We start from the raw sequence: 17,995 nt of genomic DNA, 5'->3' as shown, positions 1-17,995 counted from the left end.
TTCAATTCATAAAAAACGCAACATCTGTGAAGCGCAATAAAGAGAGGTATGCCTTTATCGAATCACTACGCTGTACACCTGAAACTAATATGTTGTATGTCAATTACACCTCAATTTAAAAATATAAAAACAATGCTGAATGTCAATAAAGCCAAAAGTTGGTTCGTGAGAAAGCCGAAAATAATTGATAACCCTCAGATTAACTAAGAAAAAGATCAAATACTAATAATTGAAGTCAGGAATAAACTAGGGCCTTCATTGCACTATCACTGCCCAAAATACACGCCATGAACCTAATCATAAAGAAACCATCAGATTAATCTAGACTGAGGGACAGTCTACAAAATAACCGGCCTGGACGCTTCAAAAGGCCAATGTTATCACAAACAAATTCAGTCTGAGAAACTGTCTTCAAGGAAAGGAGACAGAGACCTCTCAATGAAAGACAATGCGTGATCCCGGACCATGAAAAAATTGCTATGAAAGACCTTGAGGCCACTGGCATCTTGTCTGAGCTTACCCTGGGTAAGCTTCCCAATTGGGTAACTCCTGTTGTTGTGTGACTGCCCTTGGTCTTAAGGAAATACATACCGGTTGCAGAGACGTGATGTCTGCCACCTATTCAAATAGTTCAGGTTCAAATGGACCCCAGGGTATTTACCGTATTTCCCCGAAAATAAGACCTAGCCGGACAATCAGCTCGAATGCGTCTTTTAGAGCAAAAATTAAGACCCAGTCTTATTTTACTATAAGACCCACCAGTCTTATATTAATTTTTGTTCCAAAAGACCCATTCGAGCTGATGGTCCGACTGGGTCTTATTTTGGGGGAAACACTGTAGCTCTAGCTGGAGGAGCCTCACCTCCCAGAGGCCCAAAACCAAGGGTTTGTCTTGACTTTCTCCTGCGTGGGTCAGACTTCCAGCCCAAGTGCTCCTTGAAGCCAAGTCCACAGGCCCTTGGCTCAGAGCCTGGAGCCCCTCACTATGAAATGGAGGACAGTCTGGTCCCAGGCTGTGAGGTTCTTTCCAGGCGGCTGAGCGGGGCCCACCTGAGAAGTGGAAGCCCAGCTGGGAAGCCACTTGGAAAACAGGGCTGTTCCTTGGCCTGGGCACTCCCCTGTACCCGGCATTTGCTGTGGAGGAACAGAGTGGCTCCAGCTGGCTGCCATTGGCCCTTCAAGGTGCTTTTCAGCAGGTAAGACAGGTGGGCCTGAACTCCAAGCCAGGAGAGGCCAAGGCCCTGAGCAGGGAGAGCTGGGTTCCCAGCCTGGCTGTCCCCCGTTTGGGCTCTCTCTGTTCCCCTCCACACTACCTGGAGGAATGGCCCAAAGACAACTTCAACCACATGCCTGCTCCTCAACTTCCTGTGGGCCAGGAGGGGTCATGGAGCCACCTGAACATCCCTTCTCTGCTGTTCATGGGGGTCAGTGACGCAGTGACAGACCTTCACTTGCCCCAGGTGGGGTGGTGTGCGGACAGAGCCCCAGAGAGCAGTTTCCAGGCTCTCGGCCTCACATAGAAAGGTGCTGGCTCGGATAGTAAATGGCCATCAGCTGTGATTGGATGGCCATCAGCTGTGGCTAGTTGGCCGTCAGCTGCAGCCAGTGAGCCACTGGCCACAAATATGGCTGCCGTGCCTATGCTAGCAGAAAGTGGGGGGCTAGCAAGAGGATGGTGGCTGGGCTAGCAAAAGCGGATTGCAGAGAGGTGGATGCCGCCAGCGAGAATATGTTGGTTTGACTCCCCTACTTATGGCTCCTTGGGTGTTCCCTTTTGGCCTCACCATATCCTGCGTTCTTATGTGGGAAGCGGGAGGAGAGACCCCGTAGGCCACCCTGAACGACACATGGCGCAGCGAGCAGGGTCCCCCAAACGACAGGTGGGTGAAACTAGGCTGCTTCTGGGGAGAAGCCCTGAACCCCACCAGACCCCCTAAACGCTGGCTTGCGACCCCTAAACGCTGGTCGGGCAGGCTCAGGGGCCCCCAGGAGCCACACTGACAGGGCATCTGACAGGAGCTTACCTGAAGCAGGAGGCACGGCTCCCCGTCTTCGGCCGCCGACCTCAGAAGCCCAGCAGGAAGCCCGCTCCGCCTCCAGCGGTCTCTTAACTGAAGGAGCTCACCCGTGAGCCCCGCCCCGCCCCGCCCTCTCGCGTGGGCGCCCATCTGCCCGCAGGTGGTGGAAATCAGCCGTAATTGTAATTAGCGCCAGTAACACCGCTCTTGCCCTGCGGGGCCCTTTGCCCTCCATGCTCCCCTCCAGGACACCCAATGACGGGTAGTGGCCACAGGGACGCAGATAAGCCAGAACGAGGCTGTCCCTTGGAGTGGGCGGCTCGAGGCTGCTTCCTTGGGGGAGAAGGGGGTGCAATGCCGGTCTAGAACTGAAATCCACACGCTGCGATGGCCCGTGTTGTCCCGTGCCCATTTAATGGTGGCTCCAAATGGGTCATCTTTGTCCCCTGCTCCCCAGAGACCTCACAGCAATGACAAGTCAGCTTCCCTGCCCTTTCTGCTCTGCAGAGGGCTGTCCCCATCTCTTTTGAAATCTCTTTGCTTTTTATCCTTTTTGTTTTCTCTTCCAGCAGCTTCACTCACCTCACTGGGCCAGAGTGACAAGCGTGGGCTCCGACTCCAGGAACCTTGCCCCAAAGCCAGCCTCTGGGGACCAGTACCCTCTCCGTCGCGGGCTCAGTGCTGGCCCACTGTGAGCACTCCAATAGTAAGCGAAAAAGATGCTTTAAAAGTCTCCCTTCCCAGCCGGCCCAGGCGGTTGGAGCTCCGTGCCCCTAACGCCAAAAGCTGCCGGTTGGATTCCCACATGGGCCAGTGGGCTCTCAACTGGTTGGATTAAGGCAAGGGATGGTGGGCTGGGCCCCCTGCAACAAGGGCAACTGGACCTAGAGCTGAACTGCGCCCTCCACAACTACGATTAAAGGCCAACTTGACTTGGAAAAAATCCTGGAAGTACACACTGTTCCCAATAAAGTCCTGTTCCCCTTCCCCAATAAAAAATTCTCAAAAAAATTTTAAAAAGTCTCCGTTTCCTCACACCAGGGCCTCCACAGCTTTGCTCCTTCCCCCTCCCCATCGCACCCCCACTTCACCCATCTGGAGACTCAGTGGTCACTCACCCAGGCCCACTCGACCCAGCTCCTCCTGCTCTGGAGCTCTCCCAGGACAGACAGACCCACCCTACAGTCAGACACAGACACAGACACACACACACACACACACACACTCTCTCTCTCTCTCTCTCTCTCTCTCTCTCTCTCTCTCTCCCGCCCCCCACTTCCCCTCACAGGGTGGGGTTTGTCAGAAAGCAGACTAAAGAACAACCCCTCCCCCCAGCAGCACTCAGGTAAGGACACGAGATTGGGGGACAGGTAGGCTTTATTAGTCAGTTCCCACATCTGACTGTCTCAAAGTAGAATCAGACCACCCTCCTATACTCATTTCTACAAAGAACAGGTTAATGGTGCTTCTAATAATGACCCAGCCCCACAGCCTTCCCAAGACCGCCCTGGGGCCTGAAACAGTACAACTGCTGCTACCGTGATTCCCCCAAAAATCAGCCCCAGCATGCTTTTCAGGATGACATCCTCTGAACATAAGCCCTAATGTGTCTCTTGGAGCAAAAATTAATTTAAGACCGCGTCTTATTTTCGGGGAAACAGTACTCTGAGGCCTGGTCATTCTGGCCCCCACCCACTCCTCCTGACCCCTCACCTGGTGGGGACTGAAAAGAGCAGACACTATCAAGATGGAGTCTCACCTGATGTTCTGCTAAGCACCAGGCCCCACGGGAACAGAACAGGGAGCCCTGAAGTGGTAACAGCCCTTCCCACGGCCCTGCCTTCAGGAGACCACATCCTCTCGGATGAAGAAAATAAGGCACGGTCGTGAAAGGGGAGCAAAGCCAAGAAATTGGGCTGAAGATGGGTGTCCTCTTCACCTGTCCTTTCTCCAAGACTTGCCCCCTAGGCATTTTGGTCTGGGGTGGGTAGAGGTGAAGGTGGTAGGAGAGCCACTTCCAACCAGCCCACACCAGAAGGGCTGGGGCTGGGGGCCCCACGCTAGAGGAAGCTTGGCCCCTGCTATCTGCCCCACGGTCTCTGGGCGTCAGAGTCATGGCCACGTGGCTCCCACTCCCTTTCCCAAGGTCCTCAGGCCCGCCCGGCTCCGGGTGGTGTGGTGCTCGGCCCGAAGGCGGGGCTCAGCTCCGGTAGCTCTTGAGCAGGTGCCCGGCGATGACCAGCCTCTGGATCTCACTGGTGCCTTCATAAATCTCGGTGATGCGGGCATCACGGTAGTGCCGCTCAGCCGGCATCTCTGTCACATAGCCCATGCCACCCAGGATCTGAATGGCCTGAGGTGGAAAGCAGGGGTTCAGGAGGGAGGAGACCCCCGCCCCCACTGTGGGGAAAGACGGGGGGCAGGATCAGCCTCACAAAAGGACCAGCTGGGGGAGGGGCAGCTGGCACACACGGGGCTACACAACCCCCCAGCACATCCGATCCGGGCGGGGAACTCACCTGGTGGCTGATGGCAGTTGCGGCCTCTGATGCAGCCAGCTTGGCCATCGCTGCCTCCTAACCACAGGGGGGGAGGGGTCAGAAACTTTGCTTTGCGGGGAGCCCCTAGCACATGGCCCCTCAGCAGGGAAGGGCCTGACGAGGCTTCCCTTGGAGCAACAGGCCCACAGGCCTGAAGAACTGGGACCCCACTTGGACTTCTCCCTCAGGCCCTCCGCCCACCAAAGGGCCAAGTCCTGGGGAGACCCCTTCCCCACAGGCACCTTGGTGAAAGGCTTCTTATTATCCTTCAACATGGCAGCGCGCCACGTCAGCAGCCGGGCACTCTCCAGGGCCAGGGCCATGTCCGCCAACTTGAACTGCAACAACCAGGCCCACCAGTCACCAGACGCCACCTCCCCGCCAAGCACAGGAGGGAAGAGCAGGGGCCACGGAGCAGGGGAAAGCTTGCCCCCCTCTGGCATCCAGGCTGGGTTCCGGAAGTCTCCCCTCCCTTACCTGGATGCCCTGGAGCTTGGTAAGGGGCCCCCCAAAGGCCCTGCGATTCTCGGCGTAGTTCACAGCACAGTCGAGGGCGGCCTGGGCAATGCCCAGAGCCTGGGAGGCAATGCCAATACGGCCCATGTCCAGGGTTTGCTGTGGGGACACCCGCGTCAGCGGCTGGCCAGCGGGGCCGCAGGGTCCCCACCCCCACTGCCGGGCTCACCATGGCTATCCTGAAGCCCATGCCCGGCTCCCCCAGCATATTGTCCTTGGGGATGCGACAGTCCTCAAAGATGAGGTTGCCCGTGGATGAGGCCCGGATGCCCAGCTTGTCTTCCTTCTTCCCCAACGAGAGCCCGGGTGTCGGCATGGGAACCAGGAAGGCACTGATGCCCTGAAAGGCAGACAAACCCCGTCGGAGACTTTCCCAGAGGCCACCCTCGGCCACGCCCCACACAAACCAGTCCTCCCTACACCCCCCTCAGGACCTTGGGCAGGGACACCCTCTGCCGGCTCCTCAGGCCTGGGAGGAAAAAGGACAGTCCCAACGTGCCCCAGAGCAGAAACAGATCCATCAGGCCAAGGAGATTCTAGAAATGACGAAATGACTGTAGCCCAGAGGTCTCACCAGCCCTCTCTCTGGGGTCCCCACCTTGTTTTGCAAGGATCTGTCGGTGCTGGCAAACACCACGGTGGCTGAGGCCTCCCAGCAATTGGTGATCCAGGCTTTGGTGCCATTCAGGACCCATGAGTCACCCTCTGCCTGGGCAGTGGTGGAAGCGGCTCCCGCATCGCTGCCATTCCCTGTTCCACACACAGACTCAGAATTCACCTCCACCCCCCACCCCCCAAATACTGCTGCCAACTCAGCAGGTTAGGGAGCCCAGCCTCATCCCCCAGCTGGTGAGCATGACCAGGTTCCAAAGAGTCAGGGGCTGGGCCCTGAGAGAAAGCTCCAGGGTCACGCCGGCTCCCAAAGCTTTCAGAGCAAAGCAGGCTGCGCAGCAGCTGGGCAGCTTCAGGCCAAAGGGACCTCAGTGCTAAGCGTCCCTCCCAGCTCAGCTGAAGTGACCATGTGCTCCTCGGCTGATCCCAGGCAGCCAGAACCCAACCACCAGTGGCTCACACTGAAAGCCCGGAGCGATGAACAAGTGACCCAAGTCAGCAGAGGCCCCAGCTCCTGCCTGTCCCCGGGACAGCCTAGCTCGTCTGAGCCTGTCACCCTGACTCTGAGGTGGGGGGACAGGGAGACCGCTGACCCACCGTGGTACCTGGTTCACTGAGGGCAAAGCAGCCAATTTTGTCACCCTTGGTAAAAGGCGTGATCCACTGCTGCTTCTGCTCCTTGGAGCCAAACTTCAGGATGGGCCCCAAGTAGAGGGACTGGGGACAGAGGGGAGTCGTCAGAGGCCTTCAAGCCCAGGCACACCTGCCCCCCTGGGGGTGGACCCCACCCCAAGCTCTGTTCTCTCCAGAGCCCTACGTGCAGGGCCAAGTCCAGAGGAGGTCAGGGGCTGGGAGCCAAGGCCTGGCTATGCCCCGGATGTTGGGCCACACGGCCGAGTGCCGGCCCACCCACAGGAGCCTCCGCTCTACCTGTGTGTCCCAGGGTCCCGGGGGGGCACTTACGTTGTTGACACTCATGATGACTCCGGTGGAGGCACAGCCCCGGCTGATCTCCTCCATAGCGATGGCATAGGCCAGGTAATCGAGGCCAGCACCACCCAACTCTTCGGGCACATCCATAGCCAGAAGCCCAAGCTCGCCCATCTTCTTCACCTGGCCCAGGAAGGATGTCACAACAGCAGCTGGGAGACAGTGCCCAGCCTCCCCAGCCCCTAAACCTCCTGATCCTGAACCCGTGTCCACAAAATCTCAGTTCCTGTGCCCCCCCGCCCCACACCCTGATCCCCGAGTCCAGACGCTGAAGACCCAGCCTCAGCTGACGTGTGCGCGACAGCACCATTCATTCAAGCCATCCTGCCCCCATACTCGACACTGGCTCACCTCTGTCCGCAGCCACAACCAGTGAGCAGGCAGAAGGCACAGGAAGCCTTCCGGGGCCTTGAGGTAAGGTGCACAGTGCCATACTGACCTTCTTTCAGGCCCGTAAGCACACCACACACATACCCCCCACCACCACAGGGCTTTTGCACATGCCGTTTCCTGTCAGCAATCTATTATTTCCTCCTCCCCTTCGGATCTCAGCTCAAGCATGGCTTCCAGGGGCTGCCACCTCTGCCCTCACTAAGTCAAACCCTGTGATCACACGCTCTTGCAGCCCCTGTGCTTCTCTGCAGTGCTTGTGCAGCGGGACTGTCACACCTAATACTGTGCTTGTTTTGATTGAGGGCTTTCTCCCTGACCACAAGGGCAAAGGCTGTGTTTCTGCTCATTGCTAAATCCCCAGTGCCAGGGAGTGAATGAATGAATGGTAAGGGCTTGGGATTTTTGATTTGGAATAACAGTAATAGTAATGGTGAATTACCAAGCGCCTACGATATGCTAAACTCTGCATGAGTGCTTTGTGTGTGCTCTTTCGTTTGCGTCTCCCTATGAGAACAATGCTAGGAGTCATCATGACGCCACAGGTGGGGAAACCGGAGCTCAGAGCTTATCAGTAGTGCTGCTGGGACTGAAATCAAGCACTGACTTCTGTCTGGGTTGTAACCAGCTCAGCATACGGCCCAGCTCTGCCCTTCTGAACTAGGACCAATTCCTTAGCCTCTGTAAGTCTGCTTTCCACCTGAGAAATATGGCCCACAACAGAACCGACCTAGCTTCAAGGAGAAACAACTAAAACAACTGCCTCTGGGGAGCAGGGCCGAGGGGAGAAGAGGCCATTGGTTTTCATTATCCCTTTTGAAGCATTTGATTCCAGCAAACATGTTCTTATACTCTTTTGACTTAAAAGAGCCAGCTAATAAGAATGTTTCCAGTATTTTCTCTAATTAGTATTACTTCTGTGATTTAAAAAGTCTTATACCCTTTCCCCAAATAGTACCTACCTCACAGAATGAAGGACTGAGACAATACAGATAAAATACTGAGCCCACTGCCTGCACAGCATTTATTATGATGAAGCGGCTGACAAGAGCTTCTCTGGACAGTAACGTATGGGAGAAAGGTGGTGCCTACGGACCTGCAGCACTTCCGTTACGAGTTGTGTGCCCCTCTAGGAAACTGCTTATGAGATTCTGCCTTGAAATGTTCCCATGGGAAACTGTCTTGTAAGACCCTACTCTTGGGGCCCAGGCCTTACTCACCTCAGGGTCTCCCGTGTATAACACAAATGGGGACAGTGTCTGTGGAGTGGCATTGACCTACTGACCCCAAAAGTGATGATCAAACTCCACAGGCCCCAAGGCCGACACTGGGCCGCAGTTCAGAGGGGAAGGAGACAGCCACCATGTGGGACGCAGGATGACAGGCCCCCAAAGATGTCTGCATCCTAATCCCCGGGGCCTGTGAATACGTCTCCTCAAGTGGCAAAAGGGACTTTGCAGATGACAGTAAGGACTTGACACGTGGGGATTACCCTGGATTATCTAGGGGGCCCAATGTCATCACAAGGGTCCTTATGAGGGAAGACAGCAGAGTCAGAGAGGAAAATGTGACGATGGAAGCAGAGGTGAGAGGGACACGAACGCTGGCCGGAAGGGGGTTCACGAGCCAAGGAACGCTGGCAGCCTCTGGAAGCCGGAAATGGATTCCCCCAGCACCTGCAGGAGGAACGCAGCCCTGCCAACACCTGGATTCTAGCTCAGCAAGACCCACTATGGATTTCTGACCTCCAGAAATGGTCAGATAACAAAGCTATACTGTTTGAGGTACAGGTTCACAAATACAGCACTACATGGGACTCAGGGCTGCCAGAGATGTGTCATTTTGAGAACCGCTAAGAAGACAAACATTTTGTAGTCACCACACACCTGGAAGAAGTGGAGGTGACCCTGCTCAGAAATGCTGCATCCCCTCAGCAGGCAGGAATCAACTAAGGGTGGGGAGTGTATGCAGAGCTCTGAATGGGATCTGGGGACTCACAGAGCCCTGTGCCAGCACGAGTGTGGCCTCACGACAGAACCCCTTTTGAAGCCATGCTTAGGGCACCTAACACACCTGTTCCAGGGTGCAAACAGAGTTTTAATAGAGAATGCTGGGGCTGGTTAGGAGCCTGGGCCATATTCCCCCAGGTGCTAGAAATACACAGGTCTCCCAAGATTCACGCTCAGGCCCAGACAGGACCTCACTGAAAGCCTTTCTCTGTCTTACCAGCAAAAGACTGGGCCAAAAACCCTCCAATTATCTCCCCCTACAAACGTCACCAGACTTCCCTGGACAAAGACACGCTCTTCTTCATCTTACCGCTCTTCAGTAACCAACCCTGGTATAAGTGATTAGTCAATCGCCCCATGACTCCATTTCATCCCAAGAAACAAAATGAAAACCAAAATTCCCAGGAAGAGTGTGGGCAGAACAAGGATGAGCCATCTTCCTTTTGCAGGTGCGGGAACTCACGTGGAGATGCGCTATCACCAGGAACCCCCCCTCCACCCCCACCCCCACCCTGCCCCGAGTCAGGCCAAGTCCAGGCCACAGGAAGGCCAAAGTCTCAGCACTCTCCTCTCCAGAGGGGGACACCATTTGCCTCTGGCTCTCTTGATAGTTTTCTCTGTACTAAATAAAAAGTTGTAGTTCACAATTACGGCACCCATGTGACTTCACTAGCATGCACCATTCCCCCTTCCCCTCCCTCTTTTTTCCTCGCCATCAGTGTTTTCTTTTAAAACATCTACCTCCATCAGTGACAGGAACAGCATTACCACTCACAATCACTCTGGAGTTGAGCCAGCAAATTTCAATTAGATGGGGTGCCGCCCTCAAATACAGGGGCTGGTCGGCTTGAGCACCAACTCATCCCTCCCATCCCTGGGCCTACCGTGTTTCCCCGAAAATAAGCCCTACCCCGAAAATAAGCCCCATTAAGATCATCAGCTAGATGGATGCATTTAGTACGTTATGACAAAGTTCCAGAAGATGACACGAATGTATTTGAATACATGTAGATTGTTGTACATGAAAAAATAAGACATCCCCTGAAAATAAGCCCTAATGTGTCTTTTGGAGCAAAAATTAATATAAGACCCAGTCTTATTTTCGGGGAAATACGGTATAAGACCCGATCCTATTTTCGGGGAAACACAGTATATACAATCAAGGCCCATCCCAGTTCACCAGTGATGACTGGGGCTGTTTCTCTCATTCTGAACCTTTTTCATTCTGAAATAGATCTCCGTATTTCTGGCAATATGGCACGGCCAGCCCCAGGAACATTCTAGAAAAAAACTGGAGACAGAAGCAATAATAGAGGCAAAGTATACTCTCTGCAGTGTATCCTGCAGCATGGGAAGAACAAAGGTGGCAGTGGAGAGCAGAGGAGAATCAAAAAGGAGACACCAAAAACAAAATGAAAAGCAGTGGGGGAAAAAGATGTCCAGTTGAATACAACATTTCTGATCTGAGCATGTTGATGGTAACTGGCTAGTAACAATAACCAGGCTCCCTAATATTTTAGCAGAAAAGCCTGACCTTGAGAGTTAGCTCCAGGGGCACCTCTTAGAACTACTCACAATGGTCATTCTTGGTCCCCTGTGTCTATGAAGCAAGAACCCAGACTTGCATCTTAAAAAGAGGCAAATCACTGACTAGGCCAAGGCTAGGAATCTCCCACCTCTCACATTTCCCACAGAGAAAATGTGAGAAAGGGCTGGACCCCTTTCCTCGCTGTGACGTACAGAACAAGTCCTCAGCACTGGCTGCCTTCATGTTTGGGAAACATTTAGAGGGTCCTTTGTATAAAAACAATACTTCAAGTCACTTCTAAAGCTCAGGTGTAAAACAAAAATCAAATCAGGAGCATGTTCTCAAATCCTTTGAGATTTTGCGTCCCAGCAATTGTTAGTCCGTTCGGCTCAAATAAACTCATAAAAATTGAAAAAAAATCAAAATAAATCTATCCCGAGTATGCCTATGCTCACTAGAGTCAAACTAAGCCCTTTAAAGACCTTTCGTACCTTGCTGACGATCTTAGTCAGGGAAAGAGGACCCGCTAGCCACCTCTTCCAGTCCGCACTTTGCGCTGGAGTGCGTGCTACGTGCTGGGATGATAAGGACATTTGGGGTGACTTGATGGGCGGACCGTCTGGTTCAATGCAATCAAATCCAGCAAACGTTTGTTAACTGTCAAGCACTTCCGGAGTGCCAGGTGACGGGCTGGACAGGGAGACGCGAGTGTGAACAAGACCCCGGCCCTGCCTCCAGGAAGTGACCGTCTGAAGTAACTGTACTATAAGACAGACACGACACTGCAAGAAGCGCTGCTGGAGAGTTATAGACTGTGGATGGAATTGCTCCTGGAACACAGAGAGATGAGCTCTGACAGGGAGAAATGAGAGGAAGTGGCATTCAGGAGACATTTCCAGGGTGGAATTAACAAGAGTCAGAGGGTATGACGAAGAAAAATGGGGTAGGCTTCTAGACGTTTTTAGGTGGCTAACTAGGTCAGTGTTAGCACCATGCATCATCTGAGGCAGGGCAAGGGGAAGACAAGCAGGTTTTGCACCTGATATATTCAAGTTACGCAAAAAATATTCTTTGAGTGAAGAAGAAACTGGGTTCTGTTTCATACATATAAATATACACGTATTCCAGGCTGGGGAGTCCAAAATTGGTTGGAAACACCATGCTATTTCCTATTTTCCTTTATAGCAAAATAGCATCAAAAATTCATAATCGTTCCTTTCATTTTTCGGTTCGGTCCAAGAAGACTAAAGTTCAATTTAGGTTATGAAACCACCCAAGTAAACAGCAAGTGGCACTGGGCTGCCACCTAATTCTTTGCCCGCCCTCCTCTCAATCTTCTCCCCTTGATCCTTCCCCCATAAACCCACTTTTTTGGGGAAAATTCTTCAGGAAAAAATATTAGAAATCACTAATTAAGCACCTATTAGAAGCCAGGGAGTGGCTCAGGGGTGGCTATCTGGCTCCTCCAATTCCAGCAGTGTGACTGTTGAACAAGAAACTTAACCTCTTTGCTGTATTAATTCCTGCATGGGAGGGTGGGCTGCACCCCCTGCAACTAAAGATTGAAAACAGCGACTGGACTTGGGAGCTCAGCTGCGCCCTCCACAACTAGATTGAAGGGCAACAATTTGGAGCTGATGGGCCCTGGAGAGACACACTGTTCCCCAATAAAATTTATAAAAAAGAAAGAAAGAAAAAAGAAACAACCTCTGGCTTCAGTTTCCCTGTCTGAAAACTGGATAATTTGGGTAATTGTCTCAGAGTATTGTGTTGAAGATTTACTGTATTGTATTAAGTGCCTGGAATATAGTAACCCTCAAATGTCAGCTATTCCTGTTTTTATTATACTATTATTATTTTAAAATATTCACGGTGTTATTTTGAATTTTGCAACCTGCCATATTATCTGTGTGTCTACTTCTTTGATCCTTCTGCGTGCTTAAGCCCTGGATTCTCTTTGGTAACTGGGAACTTAGCACCAACAGGCTTCAATCCTTGGCAAAGGGAAACAAACACTGAGTAACCTCTGTATTAAATCAACCACGAGAGCCCAGTTCCTGTGGGACAGTGACAAGATCAGAGCCTGCATCTACAAAAAGGGAGTTAATAACAGCAAGACTCCTGATAATCTAATGAGATTACTGAAGTGAAAACACCTTGTCCAAGATAAAACAAAATACAGACGTGCTTATCACTGCTCTAAACAGTCGTGTATCGGCAAACCCTGACTGAGCAGCCCGACCTTGTCAGAAGGGAAAGAGGCTGATGTCCATGACCTTTTCCTTCCACACTCATTTCTGCCAATATTTAGGTGGATTAACTTGCAAATTCCCCAACCCCATGAAGCAAGTAGGAGATTATAAAACCAGAAGACTAGTTAAGAGTAGGCTGGTAGCAAGTCTGCTTCTGCAAGGTCAGAGGCATCACACTCCCTGACTTCAAACTAAACTACGGAGCTACAGTAATCAAAACAGTATGGTATTAGTGGAAAAATACACACACAGACCAACGGAACAGAACTGAGAGCACAGAAATAAATCCACACGTAGATGGGCAACTAATTTTTGACAAAGGAACCAAAAACATACAATGGAGAAAGGAAGGCCTCTTCAACAAATGATGTTGGGAAAATTGCAAAGCCACGTGCAAAAGAATGAAACTAGACTGCTGACACCATACAAAAATTAACTCAAAATGGATGAAAGACTTGAATATAAGACCTAAACCAATAAAATACATGGAAGAAAACATAGGCACTAAACTTATGGACCTTTGTCTCGGAGAGGTTTTTGTGAACTTGATCCCAAAGGCAAGAGAAGTGAAAGCAAAAATAAATAAAGGAGACTACATCAAACTGAAAAGCTTCTGCACAGCAAGAGACCATCAACAAAGCCAACCAAACGAGACATTTGCAAATGATACCTCTGATAAGGGGCCAGTATCCAATATAAAGAACTCATACAACTCAACAAGGAAAAAACAAATAATCCAATTTAAAAATGGGCAGAGGACCTGAACAGACACTTTTCCAAGGATGACATAGAGATAACCAACAGATGTATGAAAAGACACTCACGGTCACTAGTTATAACAGAAACGCGAATCTAAACCTCCATGAGATACCAGCTCACACCTGTTCAGAGTAGGTAGTATCAATAAGACAAGAAATACATGTTGGAGAAGATGTGGAGACGAGGGAACCCTTGCACACTGCTGGTGAGAATGTCAATTGGTGCAGGCACTGTGGAAAACAGTATGGAGGTTCCTCAAAAAGTTAAGAACGGAGCTACCACAGGACCCAGCAATCCCTCTTCTGTGTATCTACCTGAAAAATTTGAAAATATTTATTTGTAAAGATATATGTACCTCTAGGTTCACTGCAGCATTATTCACGGTGGCCAATACGTGGAAACAACCCCAGTGCCCTTCCATAGATGATTGGATAAAAAAGAGGAGATATATATATAATGGAATAGTACTCGGCCATAAGAAAAGATGGAATAGTGCCATTTGGGACAACGCAGATCTTGAGAGTATCATGCTAAGCAAACTAAGTCAGATGGAAAAGGACACGAACCGTATGATTTCACTCATATGTGGGATAAAACAAGAAGGCAACAAATGAACAAACAAAACAAACTCATAAATGTAGACAACAGCGTGGTGGTTACCAGAGGAGAAGGGGTGCTGGGCGAGGACAAGAGAGTAAAGGGGGTCAAATACATGGTGATGAAAGAAGACTAGACTCTGGGTGGTGAGTACACAATGGAACATACAGATTTTGTAATATAAAGTTGTACACCTGAAATGTGTATATTATTAACCAATGTTACCCCAAAAAGTTTAATTTAAAAAAAAAGTCTACTCCTACTGCCAGCTTTCTTGTTTAGAACAAATCTCTGTCTGTAATATTAATGATTTGAGAAAATATAGGACTCATATAGGACAAGTAAGTAGTTTGTCGTATGGCAGGAAAAGCCCCAACACACAGCTATGTCTGGGACAAATGCTCTGGAGGCAGCACCTCTAAACTATTCCTGCTTTTCAATGGCCTATTTGCTTAATTTTGAGTTTTTTCACACTGATGGCACTGAATGACAAGGGCAATGCCACAGGAAGTTACCTAGAGCAGTGTGTGTGTGTGTGGGGGGGGGCCTTCCCTGCCTGCCAAATGGGCTGCTGGGATAATCACGTGGATAGTGGATGGAGAAGGGTTTTGGAGCCGCCAGACTTTCCGCGTGAATTCTAGCTCCACAGGCCAGTAAACCTGGGAAAATCACGTAACCTCTCTGTGCCTCAATTTTCTCAACTCTAATGAAAACAGCAATAGTATTCCTAGCTCCAGGCACCATGGATTTGACATACATTACCTCACTTGCAAGCATTCCAAAATGGAGATGACATTTGCAGGTGGGAGTGTCCTTAGGATTAAAAGAAATGACACATGTCCAATGCTTAACACCTAAAATGGCTTTCTCGGCCCAACTAGTTTTGGTGCCCAGAAAGCCATTTGCATGCTCCATTTTCAGCTCCTTGGGTATTCCCACAGTCCAGGCACAGAACCCAACACACTGTGAACACACGACACTTACTAAGCTGGAAAAGTGGCTCCAGAGCCTAGAAGACATGTGAATGGTGACCACACTCAAATTCCTCAGACTAAAAAACAGGTACGAAGAGGCCAGAAAGGTTTACTCTGTCACCAGTTACTTATTTAGCAAATATTTATTGAGTATTTACACCATTTGCCAGACGTCTTGCCAGGCCAGGGGATACGGCAGGAACTTGTCATTACACGTGTTCTGATGCAAATCGAAGAACATGATGGCAGAGCAGACAGACGTGGGTTCACGCCCTAACTCAGCAGTTCACTGACTCCACGATCTGGGGCACATTATTTAACCCTCACCAATTTGAGTTTCCTCAATTCTACAAAAGGGTATAGAACGGTACCTTCACAACACAGGGCTGTTAAGGGGAACAGATAAGCTAATACCTCTCAAGCGCTGAGAACAGTGCTTAGCACGTGGTAGGCACGCTATCAGCGCTGACTACTATAATATCATTAGCCTAATGCCTGGCACACAGTAAGCATGTCAACCATCCACCATCACTACTGTCATTCCAAAAGTTACATCCTGGCTATAGGCCTTGTGCTGGACAAGGGACACCTCCAAAGCATTTTCTGGGTCCCAGGATCTGCCTTAGGGTTTTCTGACTGGAGTCTCAGGGCGTCTCTGGCTGTCACTGTCACCACGCAACCAGGAGCTGAGGGCTGATCACCATCATGGGCTTCCGAGGTTGCCCTTCTCACCTGAGGCCCTGGGAAGCGGTGTTCCTTGTCCACCTGGGCTGCGATGGGAACCAGCTCCTTCTCGGCAAAGTCCCGGCATGTCTGACGCAGCATCTGGTGCGTCTCGGGCAGCTCCACAGACTGGTAGATAGTATGTAACTGACGACACAGGGCTGCCAGCAAGAAGAGCGGGAGTTAGGGGAAGGGGGACGCAAGAGGTCTTGCGTAATGAATAATAAAATGTTAACGGGGTGATCCACTCACTCAGTCGTTCTCCATGGGGGATGATTTTGCCCCACGAAGGGCATTTGGCACTAGCCACAGACATTTTTTTTTATTATTTTTTTTTTTGCCATAGACATTTTTGGTCGTCACACCTGAAGGGGGGGAATGCTATTGGTATGGAGTGGGTAGAGACCAGGGATGCTGCTAAACATCCCACAAAGCACAGGACAGACCCCACAACAAAAGGATGATGGGCCCAAAATGTCAACAGTGCTGTTGTTGAGAGCCCTCCCACTAAATGCTTACGGTGCTTGTTTCCATCACAGCTGTGACCTCAGGCAAGGATCTTAACTTCACTGGGCCTCAGCTAAACACAAAACGTGGAGGACACAACAGCATTAAGTGTCTGGGGGTGGGAGGATTGGACAGCTACCAGCCGTAGCGCTTAGCACACGGCCCGGCAGAGACTGCTCTCCAGGAAGTTCCCTTTATTGTCATTCGGAGTGAGTGGGTCTCACCAGGCAAACAAAGCCGGGGCCACGGGCGTCACTGCTGCTCCAGCTGGAGAGAAGGAAGATGGGAAGAGAGCTACCATTTCCCGAGCACCTGTTACCTGCCAGGCACTGCCCTAAGCGTTTTACACGCCCTGTGATTTACTCCTTAGGATCCCATTGGAACAGTAATATATTACTGAGGCCATTTTACACGGCGGCCAACTGAGGCTGGCGGGAGGCGAGTGCCTTGCCCAACCACGGGCACAGAGCGAGTGTGGCAGGCCTGGCTCCGGAGGAAGGGCGCACCCTGAAGCTCCGCTGGGGGTGAAGTGAGGGGGGGTGATGTGAATGCAGCCCTGTGAACTGGGCTGGGGGTGCGGGGGTCAGAGCAGGAGTCGGAGGGGTTCGTGCAGGTCGGGCCGCGCAGGCGCGAGGAGCGACCCAACTAGGGCAAAGGTCGCTCGCGCTCTCGGAAGGGGCGCCGCCCGCCTGCGGCGGAGGAGACCCAGCCGCGGGCACTCCCGCCTGCGCGGCCAGCCCCGGATGCGGAACCGGAGCGCACTCACCTCCACGGATGGGGCCGCAGGCCCGAGCGAGGAGCGCGGCGGCGGCCATGAAGGACAGTGGCGGGATTCTCCTCCGCTCCCACTCGAGCTAGCGTTGGAGTTCGACAGGGCACTCTGCGTGGGTCACAGGCCCCGCCCCTCACGCCTCGGGGGCGGGGCCGTCACGCGCTCAGCCTGGGGGCGGGGCCTGCCGCGGCTCCTCCCACACCCCGCCTCACTTCTTGGAGATAAAACCAAAGTCTCCCTGGTTCGTGGTCTCCGAAGTCGGTCTCCATCCGTTCTTAAAGCTCTTCGATGGTGGGCTCCTCTCTCCTGAAATACAATTTCGTAGCTTAAAAAGCTCTATATGACCTCCCCCTACCTCATGTTCACCATTCCTTTACTGTCTTCACTCCAGCCACACAAGGCAGCTTTTCTCTAACACCCCTAGCTTGTTCCAGCCACTAGCATTTTGCAATCACTGTTCCCTCAGCTGGAATGCTCCTTTTCATTCAGATTTCACTGAGGCCTACCCTGACCCCAGAAGGCCAGTGTTTCTCCACCTACGCTCCATCCCATGGTTTATTTACTTGTGGCACTTAGCATCTGAAATCTTATGGAGAACCCCACTAGGTAGTCTGTAAATTCCACGAGTGGAAAAGGGCCTTGTCTTGCTCTGGTGCTTAATATTTAGGCCTAGGGAATTGGATTGCTGGGAGGGAGATTTCTTTCCCCCAGAGGTTTGTGAAGGTGGGGGAGTGCTGCTACTTCCCTGTGCCACTGTAGTCCTGTCTGACCCCCGATTGTGGGGCAGAGCCCCGTGGAAGCAGGGGGC

At 51.6% G+C, this 17,995-nt stretch overlaps 1 protein-coding gene across 4 annotated transcripts; it reads right to left on the bottom strand.

The window, feature by feature from the left end:
- Positions 1 to 3,379: 3,379 nt before the first annotated feature.
- ACADS (acyl-CoA dehydrogenase short chain) lies at positions 3,380 to 17,329 on the bottom strand. Of its 4 annotated transcripts, none has more exons than XM_081037704.1 (10): positions 17,182 to 17,329; positions 15,918 to 16,069; positions 6,650 to 6,799; positions 6,292 to 6,403; positions 5,673 to 5,824; positions 5,244 to 5,414; positions 5,036 to 5,173; positions 4,801 to 4,896; positions 4,538 to 4,594; positions 3,380 to 4,371 (listed from the first exon to the last, which is right to left on the bottom strand). In XM_081037704.1, the coding sequence occupies exons 1-10, from the start codon at positions 17,228 to 17,230 to the stop codon at positions 4,219 to 4,221; spliced, it is 1,230 nt and encodes a 409-aa protein (XP_080893830.1). In that variant the 5' UTR covers positions 17,231 to 17,329; the 3' UTR covers positions 3,380 to 4,218. The 4 variants fall into 4 exon arrangements, with proteins under 4 accessions (XP_080893830.1, XP_080893831.1, XP_080893832.1 ...); XM_081037705.1 differs by having other exon boundaries at positions 5,036 to 5,134; positions 17,182 to 17,322; XM_081037706.1 differs by lacking the exon at positions 17,182 to 17,329 and adding an exon at positions 16,428 to 16,682.
- Positions 17,330 to 17,995: the final 666 nt, after the last annotated feature.

Source organism: Rhinolophus hipposideros (genome assembly GCF_964194185.1).
Source record: "Rhinolophus hipposideros genome assembly, chromosome: 24".
NCBI classification, from domain to species: Eukaryota; Metazoa; Chordata; class Mammalia; order Chiroptera; family Rhinolophidae; genus Rhinolophus; species Rhinolophus hipposideros.
This window is presented reverse-complemented; position numbering and strand designations above follow the sequence as displayed.

Bases quoted from the DNA above. Each gene is read 5' to 3' on its own strand.
- ACADS (XM_081037704.1), bottom strand. From the start codon at position 17,230: ATGGCCGCCGCCGCGCTCCTCGCTCGGGCCTGCGGCCCCATCCGTGGA. The intron at 6,404-6,649 runs GTAAGTGCCCCC...CTCTGTCCCCAG, and splicing joins TCATCATGAGTGTCAACAAC to TCCCTCTACTTGGGGCCCAT. The intron at 4,595-4,800 runs GTGCCTGTGGGG...CCCTGTGGTTAG, and splicing joins ATAAGAAGCCTTTCACCAAG to GAGGCAGCGATGGCCAAGCT.